Genomic DNA, 19,238 nt, shown 5'->3' on the forward strand with positions numbered 1-19,238 from the left:
AGCCAAGTCACTTTATGGTTAAAGCAAGCACCAAAGCAGTGGCATGAGAAGTTTGATTCGGTAATCTTATCTTATGGTTTTAAGCATAATAATGCTGATAAATGCATATACTCTAAGTTTACGAATGATTTTGGTGTGATTATATGCTTGTATGTTGATGACATGCTTAACTTTGGAACAAATATGCAAGGAGTAAATGATACAAAGAAGTATTTAACTTCACAATTTAAGATGAAAGATCTTGGTGAAGTAGATACTGTCTTAGGTGTAAAAGCGAAGAAACATAGTGGAGGTTATTCATTGTGTCAATCTCATTATACAGTGCAAGTGCTCTTAAATTTAATTATTTAAAATTTAAAAAAGTTAATACCCAATATGATTCTAGTATTAAATTACTAGAGAATTCAGGCCGAGCAGTAGCACAATTAGAATATGCCAGTGCTATTGGTAGCTTGATGTATGCTATGCATTGTACGAGGCCGAATATAGCTTTTATGGTTTGCAAAATGTCAAGATTCATGAGTAACTCTAGTGTTGAACACTAGAAAACAATTTGAAGGATACTTGGTTATCTTAAAAGGACCATAATTTGGGTTTATTTTATAATGATTATCCTGAAGTACTAGAAGGATATTCGGATGCTAGTTGGATAACCAATACAAGTGATAATAAATCCACTTCTGGTTGGATTTTTACAATTGCTGGATGAGCCTTTTCTTGGGCTTTAAAGAAATAAACATGCATAACTCACTCAACAATGGAAAGTGAGTTTATAGCAGTTGTAGCTGCATGAAAAGAAGCTGAATGACTGAGAAATTTATTATTTGATATAATGTTGTGGCCACAACCGATGCCATCTATTTCTTTGTACTGCGACAGTGAAGCTACATTGTCTAGAACTTATAATAAAGTGTATAATGGAAAGTCTAGACATATTAGCTTGAGACATGAATATGTGAAACAATTAATAACAAATGGTGTTATTAATATTATTTATGTTAAGACTAATAAGAACCTAGCAGATCTTTTAACAAAAGATCTTTTAAGAGACTTAGTTAAGGATACATCTTTTGGAATGAGATTGAAATCTTTCTTTGATAAAGTCACCAATGACGATAACCCAACTAGGTAGTCGTTATACCGCTATTCCATAGTTAAATGGGTAATAACAAGTTGTTATGTGACTAGTTTGGCATCGAAAAAATAAATAATCTCATTCAAGATATTCGGCGCAAATAGCTACGAGGTTGAGGTTGAGTATTTACTCTTAATGAAGTTCAAGTCTTATAGTAGCTAAAGACATGATTTGAAGCTTCACCTAAGTAAACACAAGAAATGGTGTCGTTTCTAACAAGATTATAGTTTAATCTTGTAAATGTTCATGAATCTAAGATAGAGCACAAGGCCGGAATAGTGCTGAATATTGGAACATAACTTTGAAATCTGGGATAGCTTATATGTGACGTATCTCAAGTATTTACTTAAGAGACAAAGTTTAATACTTAGCACACTATTCTCTTGTAAATGCTTTGAAATACACTCACTAATTAAAGGTTAAAATTGAAAGATACATTTTTGTACGTATAAGCTTATCATTAATAAATCTGAAAAAATATTACAATCTAGTGGGGATTGTAAGAGAGATTGTAACATTTTCGATTTTGGTTTGACATTCTGGAATAATACGGTTGGCCGTTTTGGAGAAAACGGCTAACCATTTAATTCCAGAGATCATGTTTTCTGTTCTACAAAAAACGGCTAACCATTCGGAGAAAACGACTAACCATTTATTCTAGAGGTTATTTGAAAGTTGACATTATGGAAGAAAATGACTCGCCGTTATTTAGAAAATGGCTAACCGTTTTCTTCCAGAGAGCGTGTTTTGGCGTCAACTGAAAAAAACGGCTAGTGGGTTTGAGGAAAAAAAAAAAGGTTGTGCATAAATGGAAATTTCAAACCAAAGAGTGTCTTTGAAGAAGTACCATTTCTAATGGTTGTAATATTTCATATAAACATTTTCTTCATTAAAATAGATACTCACATTAGATTACAAAACCATATTATTACAAATTTCATATGTGTTCATGAAATACAATCTTATTTGCTAAAGATTGTATTCAGAATTTGATTTATCTTAGGGGTAATTTGCCATTAAACTCTATAGCAAACCAAGAGTGGTGAGGGCAAATAAAACCTTAAAGGAAAGTGTATAAACACGTCTTAAATCCTAAGAAATTTTCTTTGTTCTTTGCCTCGATATTCAAAAATCCACCAACAGCTAGTAGTGGTGCTTGGCCGCTTAATCCTTATTGCACCACCACATTACCACCCTTACCCATGCATACATCGAGCACGACGTCAAACTCTAGCTCCAACGTTGTCTCGTTTGCTGCACATCCCCTATCATATTTCCATACAGCTTTCACACTATCGCGACCGTCACTGGTTGATCCAGTACAACCACCATACCACACTTTTCATGTAAAATATATCCCCTGATCTCACTACAAACAGTCAGCCCTTTGCCCCTCAAACACATCACACAAAGCCACCGCCTTTGAATCCATATTGTTTCAGCCCCCACTTATGGCCATGATGAGAATCCCACTCGTGTCACTGCCCGTACCCATTTTCACACCTCAAATCCTCTAAATCATGGCATCAACAATGCCCCCAAGCATTCCTATGCTTCTTAATTTAATTAGGCTGTCCTAAATCCTAATGCTAAATCTAGGCCGAAAAAATCATTTATTGATGTTGTGGTTGGTTCTGTAGCTCCCTTAACTCTTGTGAAGTCAGTTATGTTATATAGAGTTGAAACTGCTATCCATTTTTTTTTTTTTTGTGTTAAGGAAGCCTAGGATATGGTCGAGTTTTTTAAACTGGCTTTTGTGGGTAAGTTTTCTTTTGGTCGTCCTCCTGTAGATGTTGTTAGGAAGCTTTTTGTGTCTTTAAGAATAAAAGGAGACTCTCAGGTTTTCTTACTTGATAACAGACATATTTCGATTATATTGAAAATGAGGAATATTATTCTAGGATATGGACTTGGCAGACTTGTTACATTAATGGGAGGGGTATACATGCTTTTAAGTGGTCCTCTGAGTTTCATTGTTTAAAGGAATCCCGTATCATCTTGTTTGGGTGTCTTTTCCCTATTTACTTATGAATTTTATTCACTGTAAATTTGCTTTATTTTATATTGCTGCTACTATTGGCATTCCTCTATTGTTGATCATGGTACAGCCTCAGTTAATAGGTCTTCTATTGCTAGGGTTTTGGTGTAATATGATGTTTCCTGGCCTTTGTTGCTGCGTATTTGGATTGATGAAGGTAAGTCTGGTTTTTAAAAGAATTTTTTTAATGGGTTCTGTCTATTGTTCTTCCCGTAAACATTTGAAGTACTCGGTTGATGTTTATTATAATGCCAATCTTGGGCTCTGTATGCGCCAGCAGCTTGTTGGCCATGCTTAGGGTACATGTGTTAGAGATAACATCAAAAAGCCTATGTCTAATGTAGATGTGCAACTTAGCTTGAGCAAAATAACAGGAGCCACCTTAGGTTGTACATTTGCAGTAGATATAGGCTTTTTGCCCTTATCCTTAATATTTATACCTTAAGCTTGGCCAACAGTCTATTGAGGCTTATGGAGACCAAGATAAGGAACTTAACAACCATTAGCTGAGTGGCCCAAATGCTTACAAGAAGCATAGTAGGTAGGAATCCGTTCAAAAATAACATCCTGGTAGAAACTATAATCAACTTCACCAATCTAAATACACGGGAACAAAGGTCATGAAACATCATACTCTATCCAAAATCTAGCAACATGAGACCTGTTAAATAAGGTCGTAGCATAGTCAACAAGTAGAGGAGTACCAATAACAGCAGCAATAGAAAGTAAAGAAGATTAACAATGAATAAAATGCACAGGCAGATAGAGAAAAGATACCCAAATAGGCATGATAATGGATTTCTTTGAACAGCAAAAATCAATGGGCCACTTAAAAACCGCATATCCTTAGTATTAAAGTACCAAGTCTGCCTAAATATATCCTAGCAAAATATATTTGTTATCCAGTAAAGAAAACTAAGAGTTTCCTTTTAGCTCCAAAGATATAAAAAAAAAATCCTAATAACATCTATAAGAGGGCGATCAAAAGAAACTTACTGATAAGAGGCAATTTAAAGGGGTCAACAATATCTCAAACTTGCTTAGCAGAAAGGTAGACAATAGATTCACCTCTATGCAACAGAGTTGGCTTTACAAGAATTGAGGGAGCTGTAGAACTGGCCATAGTATCAATAAATGATTTTTCAGGCCTAAAGGCAGTATTAGGATTAAGGATAACTACCGGATAATGTACAGAAGCATAAAAAGGCTTGGGGGTATTGTTAATACCATGGTTTATAGTATCTGAGGTCGGGAAATAGATTTGGGCAGCCATATGACTGGGATTCTCATCAAGCCCACGAGTGGGGGCTGAAACAATAGGTCTTGGATTTGAAGGCAGCGGCTGTATGTGATGTGTTTCAAAGGCAAAGGGCAGACTGTTTATAGTGAGATGAAGAGATATGGGACGGTGTTTACATGAGAAGCACAGTGTGGTAGTTGTTGTGCAAATTTTATTGAACTCGCAAGCGCACGAATCTATAGTAGAATAGACTAATGGTGATGAGTGTCGATCCCACGAGGAGGTGGATTTTAATTGTGTGTAGAATTAATTTTGTAAATGGGTGGTTAGATTTGTGGTGAAAATAATTTGGATTATCCTAAAATTGGAATTGAAATTGTGAGAATAAATTGAAGAGAAATCTATTGAAATGACGTACTTGGGTATCTAGATCCGTATCAACATGCATCATGGGCTAAATAATCCTTATTAATGCCAATTAAATCATGAGGGGGGAATCCACACCTCATGAACCACGCTCTAATCAATATGGTGCTAAGGGCTTATCGTGCCAAATAATAATAACCTTGTATTAGGGGGCCGGTGAAACCAAGGCGGTACTAGACAAGATTAGTATTATTTGTCGACAAGAAGTCAAAACATCCACAAAAATTAGAGGGGAAGAGAAAGTAAATTTACCAAATAAAGCCCATGACACATGTTGAGACTTCACCTTCAACCCAAGCTTGAAAGAAAATTAGCCACTCATAATTGAACTAAGGGCAAAATGGAAATTTATTAAAATATGTAGAAAATACAAGATGGAGAAGGAATTACAGAAAATGGATCCCAAAAATAGATTCAGAGATATCAAATTAGGGGGGGAGGCCCCTTTTTTATAGATACATGGAGTAAATCATGGCCATCGGATTAAAAACAGTTTGGACGCTCAGGATTGCGCCACGTCATCAGTCAACAGTATGCGGTTTGACCATGCGGATGAACAGTAATACGGTTTGACCCTGGTTGAACAGTGACGCGGTTTGGTTGAAAATAATCTTGTGTGATGCATGTTCCGTACGCGAGATTTTTGGTCCACTAATATGCTGCCACGTCACCATCAACAGTACATAAGAATTTTAGTCCAACAGGATCGTGACACCTCATCAGTCAATGCCACATCATCAATCAATGCCACGTCATCGATCCGTCTATGTGAACAGTGTCGTGAACAGTAACGTAGACAGTACTGTACACGTGACTAATACCGTACATGTGAACAGTGCCATTTTTCATTTTATACTCCTCTTAAGGTTTTCGACCATCCTGAATTCAAAAGTGATGTTTGTTTTGCCGTCTGATCTCTCGTTTATTGTGAAATAACTATGATGCCCCTAAAATACATAAAATACTTAATTAAAATAAAACACACGGAATTAAATCAAAAGAAGGTTAAATACATAAAAGTAAGGGTGTTAGTAAAACTTGAAGTGCAAAATGATGATTTTTTTCTTTATAAATATACATTTTCTAACACTCAATAGTAGTTGTATTGGATTAACCAGCAGTTGCGGCAGCGTAGGGTTGTAAAGAAACATGATGAGGACTACATAGCAAACGAGACAACATTAGAGCTACAATTTGACGTCATGTTCGATGCATGCATGGGTAAGAGTGGCTGGCAATCAAAGGTTGGCAATATGGTGGTACACTGGGCATCAGGTAGCCAAGCAAGCAACACCATTGACAACGACTAAAAATGATGTATGTTAGAGTTTAGTTCATGCCAAATGTGTGGCAGCTAGGGTTTTGAGAAGCAACGAGCTCAGGTTTAGGGAGGTTAGTGGAGGCTGGGTGGGCTCAGGATTGGTCGGGGGGGAACGGTGGCACCTAGATGCTATTTCCCTAGTAAAAAATCCAGCAGAAACATGAAGAGCCATCTGGGTATGAGGCTGCGATCTAGGGTTTTATAAGGCATGTGTACACGGGTTGTGAGATTTCAATGGTTGAAGGCTGGTGTCGGGATGGCTCAGGGGTGATGATATGGACAGTTGAGTGGTGTCAACAGTGCTTAAAGAAGCAGTGGCAGCGTTGGAGCTGGTTTGATATAAAAGCCGCGAACTAAAGCTTGCAGGTTTTGGTTGCTATGGCTAAAGTAGAGGCTACTGATCATAGGGTTGGTTGTTGGCATGGGAAAATGATGTTTGCCTCGGGTCAAACCCCAAAAATAACTAAAACGGCGTCGTTTTGATTTTTTTTTCTTTTTTTTTATACTCCAAAATGTTGCCGTTTCTGATGGACTATTTTAAGAAGAATTAAATCTCTTCCTCTTTGTTTCTTCATTTCTTTGTTCATCTGGGAAAGTGACAGATAGAAGAGCAAGTTGGTCTTGTTCCGTTTGACCGTAAATCTCTTCGGTGCTTCGTTTCTTCGTTTCTTCAAAAAATTCATTGCTTTCCTTCCTCGACCGAGGTCCGAGCATTCGGGATCCACCACGACCAACTCACAGCCATGGTCACCGTCAATGCTGGTAGCTAAAACTTGTTCGGAAAATTAAACTCATGAAGCGGCAAAGTTCACAGCCTGAGGTAATACTTCGTTTTGTCCTCTTTAGGTTATGGCAAAATGGGGACGATTTGGTTTATCTAGGTTAGGACAGTTATGATGAAAATTTAATATCATTCCCATTTAATTAATTTTTGGCTGAATTTGGATAGTTATTGTGATTCCTGTTTTATTTAAGTGTGTTAAATTGTAATTGATTTTCGACTGAATTTGGGTACAATTTTGAATTTGCTAATGTTGAGGTTGAGGATGAATGATGATGAAAAAGAGATTTTGCTCTGGAAGATTTCGAAGAGATTTTTGATTTAAGTCAATTGCAGCTGCTCTATCTGTTATTTTCTGGGCTTATGCAGCTGCTCTCTGTCTGTTATTTCTGGGCTTATGCAGCCGAAACTTGTCTGTTATTTCTGAGCATGAGCTATTTTTTATTTGAGTCAATTGCAGCTGCTCTCTGTCTGTATTTCATGTTCTTTTTTGAATTAATGTAACGAGTGATGAGGATTAATATTATTGATGGGGGCTTCTATTTTATCTCCAGTTGTCTGTTTATAGATTGTGTGCATTTTGGTATATAGATTGTGTGCATTTTGGTATATAGATTGCGTGCATTTTGGCTTGGGTTCTTTGATAGCCTTTCTGGCATGTTGCTTGTAGTTTTCATATTAGCTGCTGGGTGGTTGCTGGCTGGTTGCTTGTAGAATTTATTGGTGACTTTGTTGAACTTTTTGAATTTTGGTCAGCTACGTGAGACATATGTAGCCTTTCTGGCATATTGGTTGTAGTTTTCACATTAGCTGCTGGGTGGTTGCTGGATAGTTACTTGTAGAATTTAGTGGTAATTTATTTTCATGTTCCAGTTTTCATGTTGCTGTTCATATGTTCCAGTTTTCATGTTGCTGTTCATATGTTCCAGTTTCCAGTTTTCATGTTCCAGTTGTCATGTTGTTCATATGTTCTAGTTTTCTTTTCTTTGAAGTCTGATTAACTGTAATTGCAATTAAAATTTGAATTGGGTAATTTCTTTGGCATTATTAAATGTAATTGTTTCCCTTTTTGGGCAATTTCTTCCCAAGGGACTATTAACCACAAATAATGTCATCCGAGTTAAGTGAGAATCGAAGCTCATTGCAAATGTGTAATGGATGCGGTAATCATATGGAGTTGTTAACGTCACGCACAACAAAAAATCCAAATCGTAAATTTTGGATTTGTAGAGGATGTAAGAACTTTCAATGGACAGAAGATCGTAAACCTAGCGAAGAGAAAATAGACTTGTTAGCGGATGAAGTTAGGAAGTTGGCCTTAGAGATCGAGTGTTTGTCCGTTAAATTTCAATTATTGCATAAAGAACTTGAGCATATGCGAGAACGTGAAGTGCAGAGGTGATTGTTGGACGACGAACTTCAAAAGAGAGAGGTACCACGATATGATTTTATTAAAATACTGATGATTGTTGTATTATGTTTTCTCTTAAAGTATTATTTTTAAGTTGTTTCAAGTTAAAGACTTGTAGACATATGTAATAGCATTTTCATGTTAAATATAAGTTTTCGAGTTGTTTGACTCTCTGGATTTAATTCACAGTCTTATGAAATTATAATTTGGCCCCAAAAATTATTCTAAAAATTATATTATGGCCCTAATCATTCTAATATTTTTCAAATGAATCCATTTCTAGCATTTTGAAAATAGACTTATTAATTCACAGTATTATGAAATTATAATTTGGCCCCAAAAATTATTCTAAAAATTATACTATGGCCCAAATCATTCTAATATTTTCCAAATGAATCCATTTCTAGCATTTTGAAAATAGACTTATGAACTCCAGAATTTCAAAAATGTTGAAATACACATACACCAAATTACATTAGTTCATTAGTTGAATAATACATAAAACATAAGCATAAGCTAACTTCGATCACATGCTTGGTTCATTAGTTGAAAACTCCCCTTGATTGGCCTCTTGGAAATTTTGTTGCGGTGCATGTTGCAAGTGTACATGATGAGCTGGACCGTAATTCATCCAATACTGGTAGTAAGGGGGGAAAAATGCATGTTGTAAGGGTGCTTGTTGTGGTTGCTGTTGTACCAAAAAAAAAGAAAAAGTTAAACACAAATTATCAAACATATGACAATGAATGGAAATAACAAATAAAAAAATATTACCATAGCCATATTGCTCTCTTGTGTTGGGATTGTAGTAGCCATCTGAGAAGATAAATCATGTATCTCCGCGTCCTAGAAGTGCAGTCAACACACATTTAAAGTATATATTAAATTAATTTAAAATGAATGTATTAAAGTATATACAATTACCTCTATAGTTGTGTTTATCGAAACGTTGTTCGATTTCTGTTTTGGCCTCTTAAATTGCTTTTGCTTTCTTTGACAAGGTGGACGACCTTTACGCTGAGTTACCACTGGATCTTGTATGTTACTACTGGATCCACCATCAATAGTTGTATCGTCACCGTCACATCGAACATTTAGAGATACATCCTTCATAACTTTCTCGATCCAACCCATAATGTTTTTATGGCTTTCTTCATTTTTGGAAGCTACCTCAGCAACATCATAAAAAATAGTGCACTCCTTTTTATATCGCTGATGTTCAATGCTCGAACTCCGTGCATCATAAATGACTTTGACTTTACTAGAGAATCTCCGCACATCTTTCCTCCATCTTCGTAGGATATACTTTTCAGGCAGTAATTGTACACGGTTACGTGACAACACTGCGATAGTGTGTCCTTATATTCAAACATTGAGCGCACACAACAAATTTCACCTTCATCTTTTTAAAAAATGACTCTAAAAGTCTTTTCTTTGCTTTTTTCATTGTTTTCAATAACTTCATATTCTGACCCCCACAACTGAAAACCTCACAATATATCTTATTCACCAGCTCCTGTTGAAATTCCTGAAACTTAGAAATAGTGTACACTTCTTCAACTTGCTTTTCCATTGCAAAACTGGTACGACATGGCAACCGTTGGCTAAAACTCCGTGCATCTGCTTGCCATTCTTTCTCAATTTTACTTTCCATTGCTTTCTCATATTTCTCCACAAATTGCTTCAAAGTTGTTTTCGAGTTAACATACCCATCAAAGAAAGCATTCATACTCTCACTACGCTAAGTGGTTGACATTCCAGCCCAAAAAGTAGTTTTCACGAATGCTGGAGCCCAACGATTTCTTTCCTCATATAAACCATTCAACCACTGATTATTTCTAAGATCATATTTATCTTACATGTCATGCCAAGATTCCTCAAATTCAACAGGAGTACGTGAATCATAAACAACAGAAAGCAATGAAACTCTAATGGCATGATATTCTGCATACCTTCCCAACTTCTCAGGCATTTTTTTCAGTATATGCCACAAACACCATCGATGCTTAGTGTTTGGAAACACAATCTGAACTGCGTTTTTCATCGCTTTATCTTAATCTGTAATGATTCCAAGGGGAGGACAACCAGACATACATGATAGCCATGTGTCAAATAACCACGTAAATGTTTATGTGTCCTCATGCGAAATCAACCCATATCCTAACAAAATTGATTGACCATGATGATTAACTCCTACAAAAGGAGAAAATTGCATGTCATACTTGTTTGTAAGGTATGTGGTATCAAATGTGACAACATCTCCAAAGTCTTTATAGGCTGCCCTGTTCCTTGGATCTGCCCAAAATACATTTTGTAACCGACCCTCCCCATCTAGGTCAATACTGAAGAAAAACCCATCGTTTTTTGTTTGCATTTTCTTAAAATACCTTTGAATTGCAACAACATCCCTTTTTCCGAGTCTTAATCGCCTCACATTATCAACATGATTTCTAGCATCTCTTTCTAAGAATGATACATTTTCAAAGCCACGAGGCTCAATAACAATCGACTTAAAACTTTAAGCCATTTTAATTCCAGCTTCTTCATTTATTTCAAGCCACTTTTTAACAAAAGGACTAATGGTACGGTTGCATCGATAATACCTACTCTTGCTCGGACTCACGACATGGTTGTGTTCAAGGATCAAATTTCCAATTACCCATTTTCCACTAATAAAATCCAAACGTCCTCCAATTTTAGCATTGCATCCAATTTTTTGGTTTGGTTGAAGCCACAAAACATTAGTGAGTTCGGCTTTTGACTTGCCGTTTCTCCTACAAGTAAATGTCACATATCTCAAACTCCCATCATCCCTTTTTCTACAAGATCTATGCATCACTGGAAACCCCTCTTGTAGGCCAAAAGCTTTATAATATTCAAACATTTCATCAGGACTATCAAAAGACATCCCAACCGTAGGCTCAACAACTTTTTCCACCATCAATTCCATATTATTCTCTTCCATTTCAGCCCCCTGTAAATCCTGCAATTCTCCAACTTCATCAACCTCCTCCACTAGTTCGAAATTATCCAATAACTGCTGCAAATTTAAATAATTCAATATCTTATAAGTTATTTATCGCAAATTCATTAAATTTTGAAACAAAATTTAAAAAACAAAATGAAACAACTCAACATTCAAATTGAAACAAGTTGATTAAGGTTGGATACGCACAGTCACATATATTAAAATGTGAAACTCTCGAGTTCAAAGAATAAAAAACGATTCAAACCAAATTAACCACGTGGATTAGACAAACTTTTTTTAGACAAATTTAAGATTAAATTGGTAACATCTTGAAAAGCAAACTAAACTTCTGCTCAAATTTCCACTTAAATCACAATTTTATCTTGTAGTTTTCTGAAAATCAAAATATAGATAATTCTTCCCACAGTTTCATTCTAACAACTCAAATAAAAAGCCCAGAAACTAGAATCAAACTTTACAGAAAGAAAAATGCACAAAAAGTCAAACAAAGCGCGTGTAGTTAAGCTTTACTTCAAAAAAATAAACTGGTAATTAACCTGATTAATACACATTATAAAAATCATGTAAGCAAAGTTTAGGGAGAGACTCAGGGGAGTGATTAATTAACAAAAATAAGAATAATAATACCAACATTTGTACAGGTCAAATAAGAATAATAATACTCAGCTCATTTCTAGTTTTAACAACTTTTTGGCAGGTTCAATGTGGTGTCAAATGCCATAGCATGCTCATACGCAGCAATCTCTCTACTTCTTTTGTGGTTAAAAAATAAATTCAATGTTACAATGTTGTAAAAACGCAGGGAAAAATTAAAAAATAATTCAAAAAATAAAATACTGCAAAGAAGACAATACCGAAAAAATAAATTCAAGCTTCGAAAATTCAAACTTTCAGGGAAAATGTTTTTGTTCTGCCGAAACTTCGCAGCTGCTGTTGGTCTTGTTCCGTCCAAACTCAACTTAGTAGTCGAAACTCAGCTTTCAAGGACAAATATCGCAGCTGCTGTTAATCACTTTCTTCAATAAATGGGTGCGTTCTGCTGTGGATGAAGCGTTCTGCTATGGATCCCGAAAGGCTACACCGCGGTCGAGGAAGGAAAGTCACGATTCTTTCAGCTTTCGAAAAGAAGAAACGAATCACGTGCATTCCCAGCTGCTGGATTCTTTCAGGGACAATGTTCGCGTTTTGGATTCTTTCAGGGACAATGATCGCATTTTGGAAATGGTAAGTGAAACGAAAATGGTAAGTCAAAACGGCAACGTTTTGGAGTCTAAAAAAAAAATTAAAACAATGTCGTTTTAGTTATTTTTAGGGTTTGACCTGGGACAAATATTAGAACTCTGTTGGCATGAAGGGGAGTCTCAGGTAGTAGTGAAGCACCATCATTCGCAGTCAGTGAAGCCATGACCGGTTGGTCAAGGAGAAGTCAAAGCCATGTTAAATTGAGGGCAGGTTTGGCATGCCTCATTATATTGTATTAGAGCCCTACATTATATTAAAATATTACAATACAATATTTGTCAGTTAAAAGATTTTGTATGAACAAAAAATTTAATACGGTCAAACCCATATAATGGAAACCTGTGAGAGAGTTGGGTTTATCCCAGATTGGATTACATATTAAAAACAAAAAAATTGAAAAGGAACTTTCATCTTTGCTTTTCTCTTCTAAACGTACCAAGCAATTTCTTCTTATCCTCTCTTCCAAATGCACGGTAGCTTTACTCTACTACCCATGAAGCAATTTTAGTCTTCTCTTCTCAATTTCCAACACATGGCATTCTTGCTCCACCACGCGCCATCTTGATTTTCGTGCAACATTATAGCCCACCACCTCACATCACGTGATAACCAGCCCCACTGCCACTGACGTATAGGGGTAGGAATGTGGGATTTGGTTCGGTTCAGGGAGAGAGTTGGGTTTATCCCAGATTGCATTACATATTAAAAACAAAAAAATTGAAAAGGAACTTCCATCTTTTCTTTTCTCTTCTAAACGTACCAAGCAATTCCTTCTGGGTCCGCTTATAATATAGCGGCTGTATCTCATACAGCCGCTTTTTATTAATTTTTTATTTGTGAATACAACCGGCCACCTAAAGTAACGGTTATACAAGGAAATATGAAGGAAAATACTAAAGGTAATTATCATAGATCTACCTTTATTTCAAGCAAATATCAAACTAATCAAATCAAACTAAAAAGCTACCGAAGACCCCCTCAACTTTGCATGAAAATATACTTTTCTATTTTTTTAATAACATGAAAATATACTTAAAATATGAGACTCCTATACTACTGGGAATAAGATTTAAGTATCAGTTAATAAAATTGATTGTAACTAATTAAATTATTTTAATATTACATTATAAATTTAACTATATTTTACGTAAAAATTTATCATAATATTTTATTAATTTTTTATAGTATAGTGTAGTTTGAATATCTAGATCCATAATTAATCATATTTATTTTCAAATAATTGGAACAATCAATCCTATAATACACAAAATGACTCAAATATCTACCTATCAATCTAAAGATAGTTTTTATCCAACTATTGGATAATTATGAAACAATTATCTTGGTGATAGTCCATTATAATTAAATGTAAAATATATTTTTTTATTAATGATAGTTGCTAATATTAATATGTTATTATATACCCTATAACGAAATATTTGTATCTTAGACAAATATAATGTTTCTAATATTCTATAAGTTTAAATAATACTCACAAACAACCTCTTGTGCAAATTAATTCATGTGAATATATATATGAAATTAATTACTTTATTTATTCCTTTATCTTTTATGGTTATATTTATTCACTATTTTCAAGTCACAACAATTTCTATAAATACTTAAAATGGACAATTACATATGTACTGTTAATTTTTTATCTATTGCTATTAGTGGTATTGTGATTAATGACCTTATAACATTAAGCTTTATTATGTTGTTAATAGCCATAATTGTTAGCCAATTTTAATTTGATTAAACTAAACTTAATTACGATACTTATTATCAGAATATGTATATATATATATGACATTGTTCTTATAATAATAATAATAATAATAATAATAATAATAATAAAGGAGATGTTTAGAGTCATACATGAGTTTAACTCACCCATTAGGGTTTAGTAATATTATTAGTAATAATTACAGTTCATATTCCCATTGTATGGTAAATGTTAGGGAAAATGTCAACAACAAAACCATGGTTTAGCAAAATGATCATAAAAAGTCCATCTTAATCTCATAATGATCGCATACACATCTTTTTGGACAATTATGCCCTTTGAATATAGTGACTAAAATATATTTCATTTGGATATAATTGTTCAAAAAAAGATCTAAACGGTAATAAGTAAATGAGTGACATATGTACTTAGAATACAAATTAGGTTATAAATATTGGGATCCTATCATTATTGTAAAGTATTAATATAATAATATCAAATTAGTTTAGGACCCAAGGGTGTAGCTAAGTAATTTTAAATTGCTTTATTTTAATTGGCTACCTAAGTTTTAATTTTGGGAGGTAAGGGGTTAAAAATGGATATAAATTTTTTTTTAAATCATGTTTTTTTTTCTAATAATATAAGTGAATGAATTATTTTTCACATAGGCGGGCAAAATTAGCACCTAAATGAAATATTTAACAAATTTTATTCTATTTTTAATATGTATCAAATTGAATTTTTATAATTTTTCCCCTAAACTATAAATACTTCATATTCTACTATTTCTTTAGAAACCCTAGCCGCTCTCACAATATCTCAGTCCTCATGCACTCAAAGCCTCACCGGCCACCAGCCGAGCTGCCATCGCTATTCCAACATGACTAAACTGCTGTCATATTGACCATGGCAAGCATAGCTACCAGGTTGATTGGAGCCGAAAACAGAGACCGCTGGAGCAGGAGGACTCGATAATCCTCAAAATGTAAAAGCAGCTATGAGTCGTCAAAAGTCAAAAGAAAGGGCTCAACAAGTATGCATTCATATGTGTTCTTTTGGCCTTGGTTAACTCAATTCCATTGGGTTACGGTGAGTCTTCATTCAACACCCTTTTCCCGTTTGCTTTTAATTTTTACTCTAAATGTTAATATATAAATATTTGGCATGTAATTGTAATCGGATGGTGGTATGGTGACGTGAAATGAAGCTTTTGGGGTGTAGACATTTGAGTAATGAGTGGTGCAGTTCTTTTCACAAAAGAAGATCTTGACATAACGGTAGTCCAAGTAGAGGTTTTGACAAATTCTTGCAGCAGATTCACAGTAAATACTCTCTCTTCGTTCCTTAATTTCACAAATACTTGCATGTTTATATGAGTTTTTAAATTTCTTTTTATCTAATTGGATAAATTGGTGATGAAATTTCAGTTAAATGTCACTGATTTTTTTAAATTGAAATTGTTTTACACAGCTGGTTTCTTTGATTGATTCCTTTGGTTACTTGTTTACACCACCAATTTAAGCTAGTTTATATGCCTTTAGATCACAAACTAGCATACCACATGATTTGGTCTTTGATCCAAAAACCTTGGATGAGGTATGGATTTTGTTTAATTGTCAATGTTTCTTGCATTGTGATTTCCTAGAGTCTGGCTTTTCAAACTGTGTGACTGAAAAGTTATTTTAGTGTTAAAAAATTAAAAAAATAATAATAATCTAAGCCATATCTTTCTTTCCATATTCTTTCGTTGCTTAGGGTCTATGAGTCATCAGAATATGAGGGGAGGCTTTTCAGGGAGATCTCCGCGCCTGACAGTCATTATTCTTATCGTAACAGACAGGTGACCTTATCCTGTTACCTACTTGTTTGACTTTTGGTTTTTGTTTTTTGATCGAGCAGCAATGCATATTGTTTCTGTGTTTATTTTTTAATTTCTTTTCTTTATATAATTCTTGGTTTTATGTTTGATCCAGCAAAATGAGTGGTGAGGGGATATTGTTGCCATTGTATTTGACTCTCTCTTTAGAAATGTTTTATTAAGATTTACTTTTGCTAATATCACTTGGGTAATGCCTTGGAAATGTTTATCAAATGTCATTACTGTCAGTTTTATGCTCATTGGCCATAGTTCTTAGTCTCTAATTAATTTGGAATATTGGGAATCTCTTTTTATGGCATATTTGTGTTTTCTTTTCTTATATCCTTGCTCTATATTTTGATGGACTAAGTATAGGGCTTTGAGTCCTTGCTCTGTATGTTGATGGATTAAGTACAGAGCTTTGAGTTTACAATTGATTATGGGTATTTTCTAAAATCTTATTACTTTGAAAAAATTGTTGGTTGGAGGAGCAAGTAAGCCCTTTTTCAATAAGGAGAGAATGTCGCTAGGCCAAGGGAAACATCCTCATCTCCAATTATCTCTACCGGCTAAAACAACTTCTCTTGATGTTATTTCAAATTCTCCCAAGGTTGAAGGGAGTAATGTGAAACAACCCAAGTGCTTTGAAGCTCCATATTCTTTCTATAGAGATTATGATCTCCATTCATCATCTACTCAGTCTGATTGTAAGAACATACATCCGGATGTGAGTAGAATTTAAATTGGAATTATTTTTTAATTTTTTTAAATGATGAATATGTTAGTATCTATGTGTCATTCAAATAACATATAAAATAATATGATTAGTCACTGAAAGCACATTTTATATCTTCTCTTTCTTGCTCATCATTTGCCTCGTTTTTATTTATTTATAAGCTTACTGGAGCTTCAACTTTTGCCGTTGCTTTCTATCGATTGCAATTTTGAATTTAATCAAATTGCACATTTCAGATGTTAAAAGCTCTAATACTTCTAATATTGGTCCTTAATTCGATCATGCTATTGAATTCTTTTTTTTTTCAAGAATTTTTATGATGCTGAGTTTGATTGTATTCTGATTTCATATTGAATCTTACAACTATTCCAACTTGAAAAGAAAAAGTAAACTATTGTACGAATATGATAAGTCTTGCCTTTTTGGCTCTTCTCTCAATTCAATTAGGGATTTACTTAATTATCGATTGACTTGAATTAAATTATGATTGAATTGGGTAAAATGAAGGTGATAAGGACATTATTTGATCATTTTTTCTGCACAAAATACTGAGGATGTTAACATTGTTTATGGGGAAGGGATTGTAAAATTGTAGATGTTGAGGTTCTATAATGTTTGTTGATTTTGCAGTGAGATTGGATGTGAAGAAGAGGATAAAGGCTGATTGAATTGAACAATGACATTATACAAGGTGCGAATTCAGAGCTGGTTGACATAGTTATGTCTCTGATTGTATTAAATTTTATCATTTAGCTATGAAAAAAGAGTTTTATCTTCATGTTATATTTATTGTCTTAGAATGGAAAAATGACAACTTTCTCAAGCTGTGAAAACTTGGTAAGGCTTCTTAAAACCAGAAAAGTGGGGATGGGTACGTGCACATATTTAGAATGACTATATGGGCAAGGGAACTTGTATGCAAAGTGAAAGTTAAAAGTCTGTTAATGGTCTCATTGCTTCTAGAATGATAAGTTCGTAATGGTGAAATGTTTAGGTTATATTGATGGGAATAAGCCCATGAAGTGATGTAGTGATGGATACTGAATTGGAAAATGGTGTTTCTGGTTCATGGAATATCTTGGAGGAAGTACAAAAAGTGATACAAGACAGCAAAGCAGACATCTTCCTAAAAATATTGAATGGCTTTGTTTGCTTTCTAGGTGTGGTTTATTTGTGTACTTTAGCTAGATGGCTTATTGATTCTGGTAATAGATTGGTTTGTTACAAATTCCTTGCTTTGAGTTGCCTTTTTTTTTTTATTGGTTTTTTCAACTATTGTGGTATTGATATTCCTACATTTCAAATGCTTTGGTAATTAGTAATCTAGTCATTTTAAAGTATTTTGGCTACTTGAACAGTGTCTGGGTATGTTGATAAATTATAAGAATTGTCGAAACTATAATAAACAAATAAACAAGGATTTATTTTGGATGCATTTTACTCGTGAATGAATCTATATGCTTACAAATTTTTGCTAGTTATTTTTAGGTGCTTAGTTTCTATTGCGTTTTGTGAGTTTTTAATACAGATGCTATTTCATAATTTATATTATTCATGCAATCATGAATCATTAGTGCTGAAATTTATTCTTGTTTTATTTGGAGGTATTCTCCTCTATCTTTATCGCCATGATCAATTTGTCGTTAAATGAAAGTAAACATAAAAGTTACCAAGAATGAGTATGCCATTTGAGAATATTTTTTATATTTTGAATATTGCTGTTAAAAAATTCATCAAAAAATATGTTGTTAAAATTAGAATGTAGTTATGTGTTTATTTTATTTTTAAGTTTCAATTTTTCTATTAATACAATATATGACTGATCTTGTCTAAGAATTTAGATCATGCATTTGAAATTTGAATATTGTTTTTTTTTCACAGCCTTTTTTTCTAAAATCATTTGGTTTTTTTTATGCAGAGGCTCATGAAATCTAAATCTCAAATTAGCAGCAGCATCTGAAGTTTAATTTTCTATGATCAAAATTAATGATGTTAAAAGTTATAAATTGATTTAATTTTGTATTAGTTTATTGATGTTAAAAGTTTTTAAAGAGTTATTTTCTCGAGTTTGTAAAATAATTTCTCAAGGGTCCAGCTATGTTGGAACAGTGGTACGGTACCACTGTTACTTTCAGTCATTGGATCTAGCTAATACAACTGTATAACTATAGATCCAATGGCTGGTTGCAACATAGTTTTGCTCATTTCTCAATAGAAGTGGTTTTACGCTCTTCTTCCTCTGCAATTTTAACTTTTTAGTAGCCCACATATCGGTTCACCATAGTCATTAACTGCTTAAGTGAAAGTCTTGTATTTGAATTTTTAATTTCATTAA

At 34.0% G+C, this 19,238-nt stretch overlaps 2 protein-coding genes and 1 long non-coding RNA gene across 6 annotated transcripts; 1 reads left to right on the forward strand and 2 right to left on the reverse strand.

Annotated features, from left to right (window-relative positions):
• Positions 1 to 8,878: 8,878 nt before the first annotated feature.
• Positions 8,879 to 10,081, reverse strand: LOC112100987 (protein FAR-RED IMPAIRED RESPONSE 1-like). Its single transcript, XM_024190866.1, has 4 exons — positions 9,826 to 10,081; positions 9,277 to 9,695; positions 9,127 to 9,198; positions 8,879 to 9,040 (listed from the first exon to the last, which is right to left on the reverse strand). The coding sequence occupies exons 1-4, from the start codon at positions 10,079 to 10,081 to the stop codon at positions 8,879 to 8,881; spliced, it is 909 nt and encodes a 302-aa protein (XP_024046634.1).
• Positions 10,082 to 10,480: 399 nt separating this feature from the next.
• On the reverse strand, positions 10,481 to 12,746 carry LOC112100988 (protein FAR1-RELATED SEQUENCE 12-like). The gene is made up of 3 exons (XM_024190867.1): positions 12,681 to 12,746; positions 10,960 to 11,392; positions 10,481 to 10,815 (listed from the first exon to the last, which is right to left on the reverse strand). Exons 1-3 carry the CDS (start codon positions 12,744 to 12,746, stop codon positions 10,481 to 10,483), a joined length of 834 nt encoding a protein of 277 aa, XP_024046635.1.
• Positions 12,747 to 15,118: 2,372 nt separating this feature from the next.
• On the forward strand, positions 15,119 to 19,136 carry LOC112101210. Of its 4 annotated transcripts, none has more exons than XR_002907328.1 (4): positions 15,119 to 15,398; positions 15,517 to 15,631; positions 17,534 to 17,594; positions 18,822 to 19,136. It is a non-coding gene; the product is annotated as an uncharacterized LOC112101210 (long non-coding RNA). The 4 variants fall into 4 exon arrangements; XR_002907327.1 differs by lacking the exon at positions 15,119 to 15,398 and adding an exon at positions 17,898 to 18,063 and having other exon boundaries at positions 15,408 to 15,631; XR_002907326.1 differs by lacking the exons at positions 15,119 to 15,398; positions 18,822 to 19,136 and adding an exon at positions 17,898 to 18,134 and having other exon boundaries at positions 15,426 to 15,631.
• Positions 19,137 to 19,238: the final 102 nt, after the last annotated feature.

The sequence above is a fragment of the Citrus clementina genome, unplaced genomic scaffold (assembly GCF_000493195.1).
Source record: "Citrus clementina cultivar Clemenules unplaced genomic scaffold, Citrus_clementina_v1.0 scaffold_2, whole genome shotgun sequence".
NCBI lineage: Eukaryota > Viridiplantae > Streptophyta > Magnoliopsida > Sapindales > Rutaceae > Citrus > Citrus x clementina.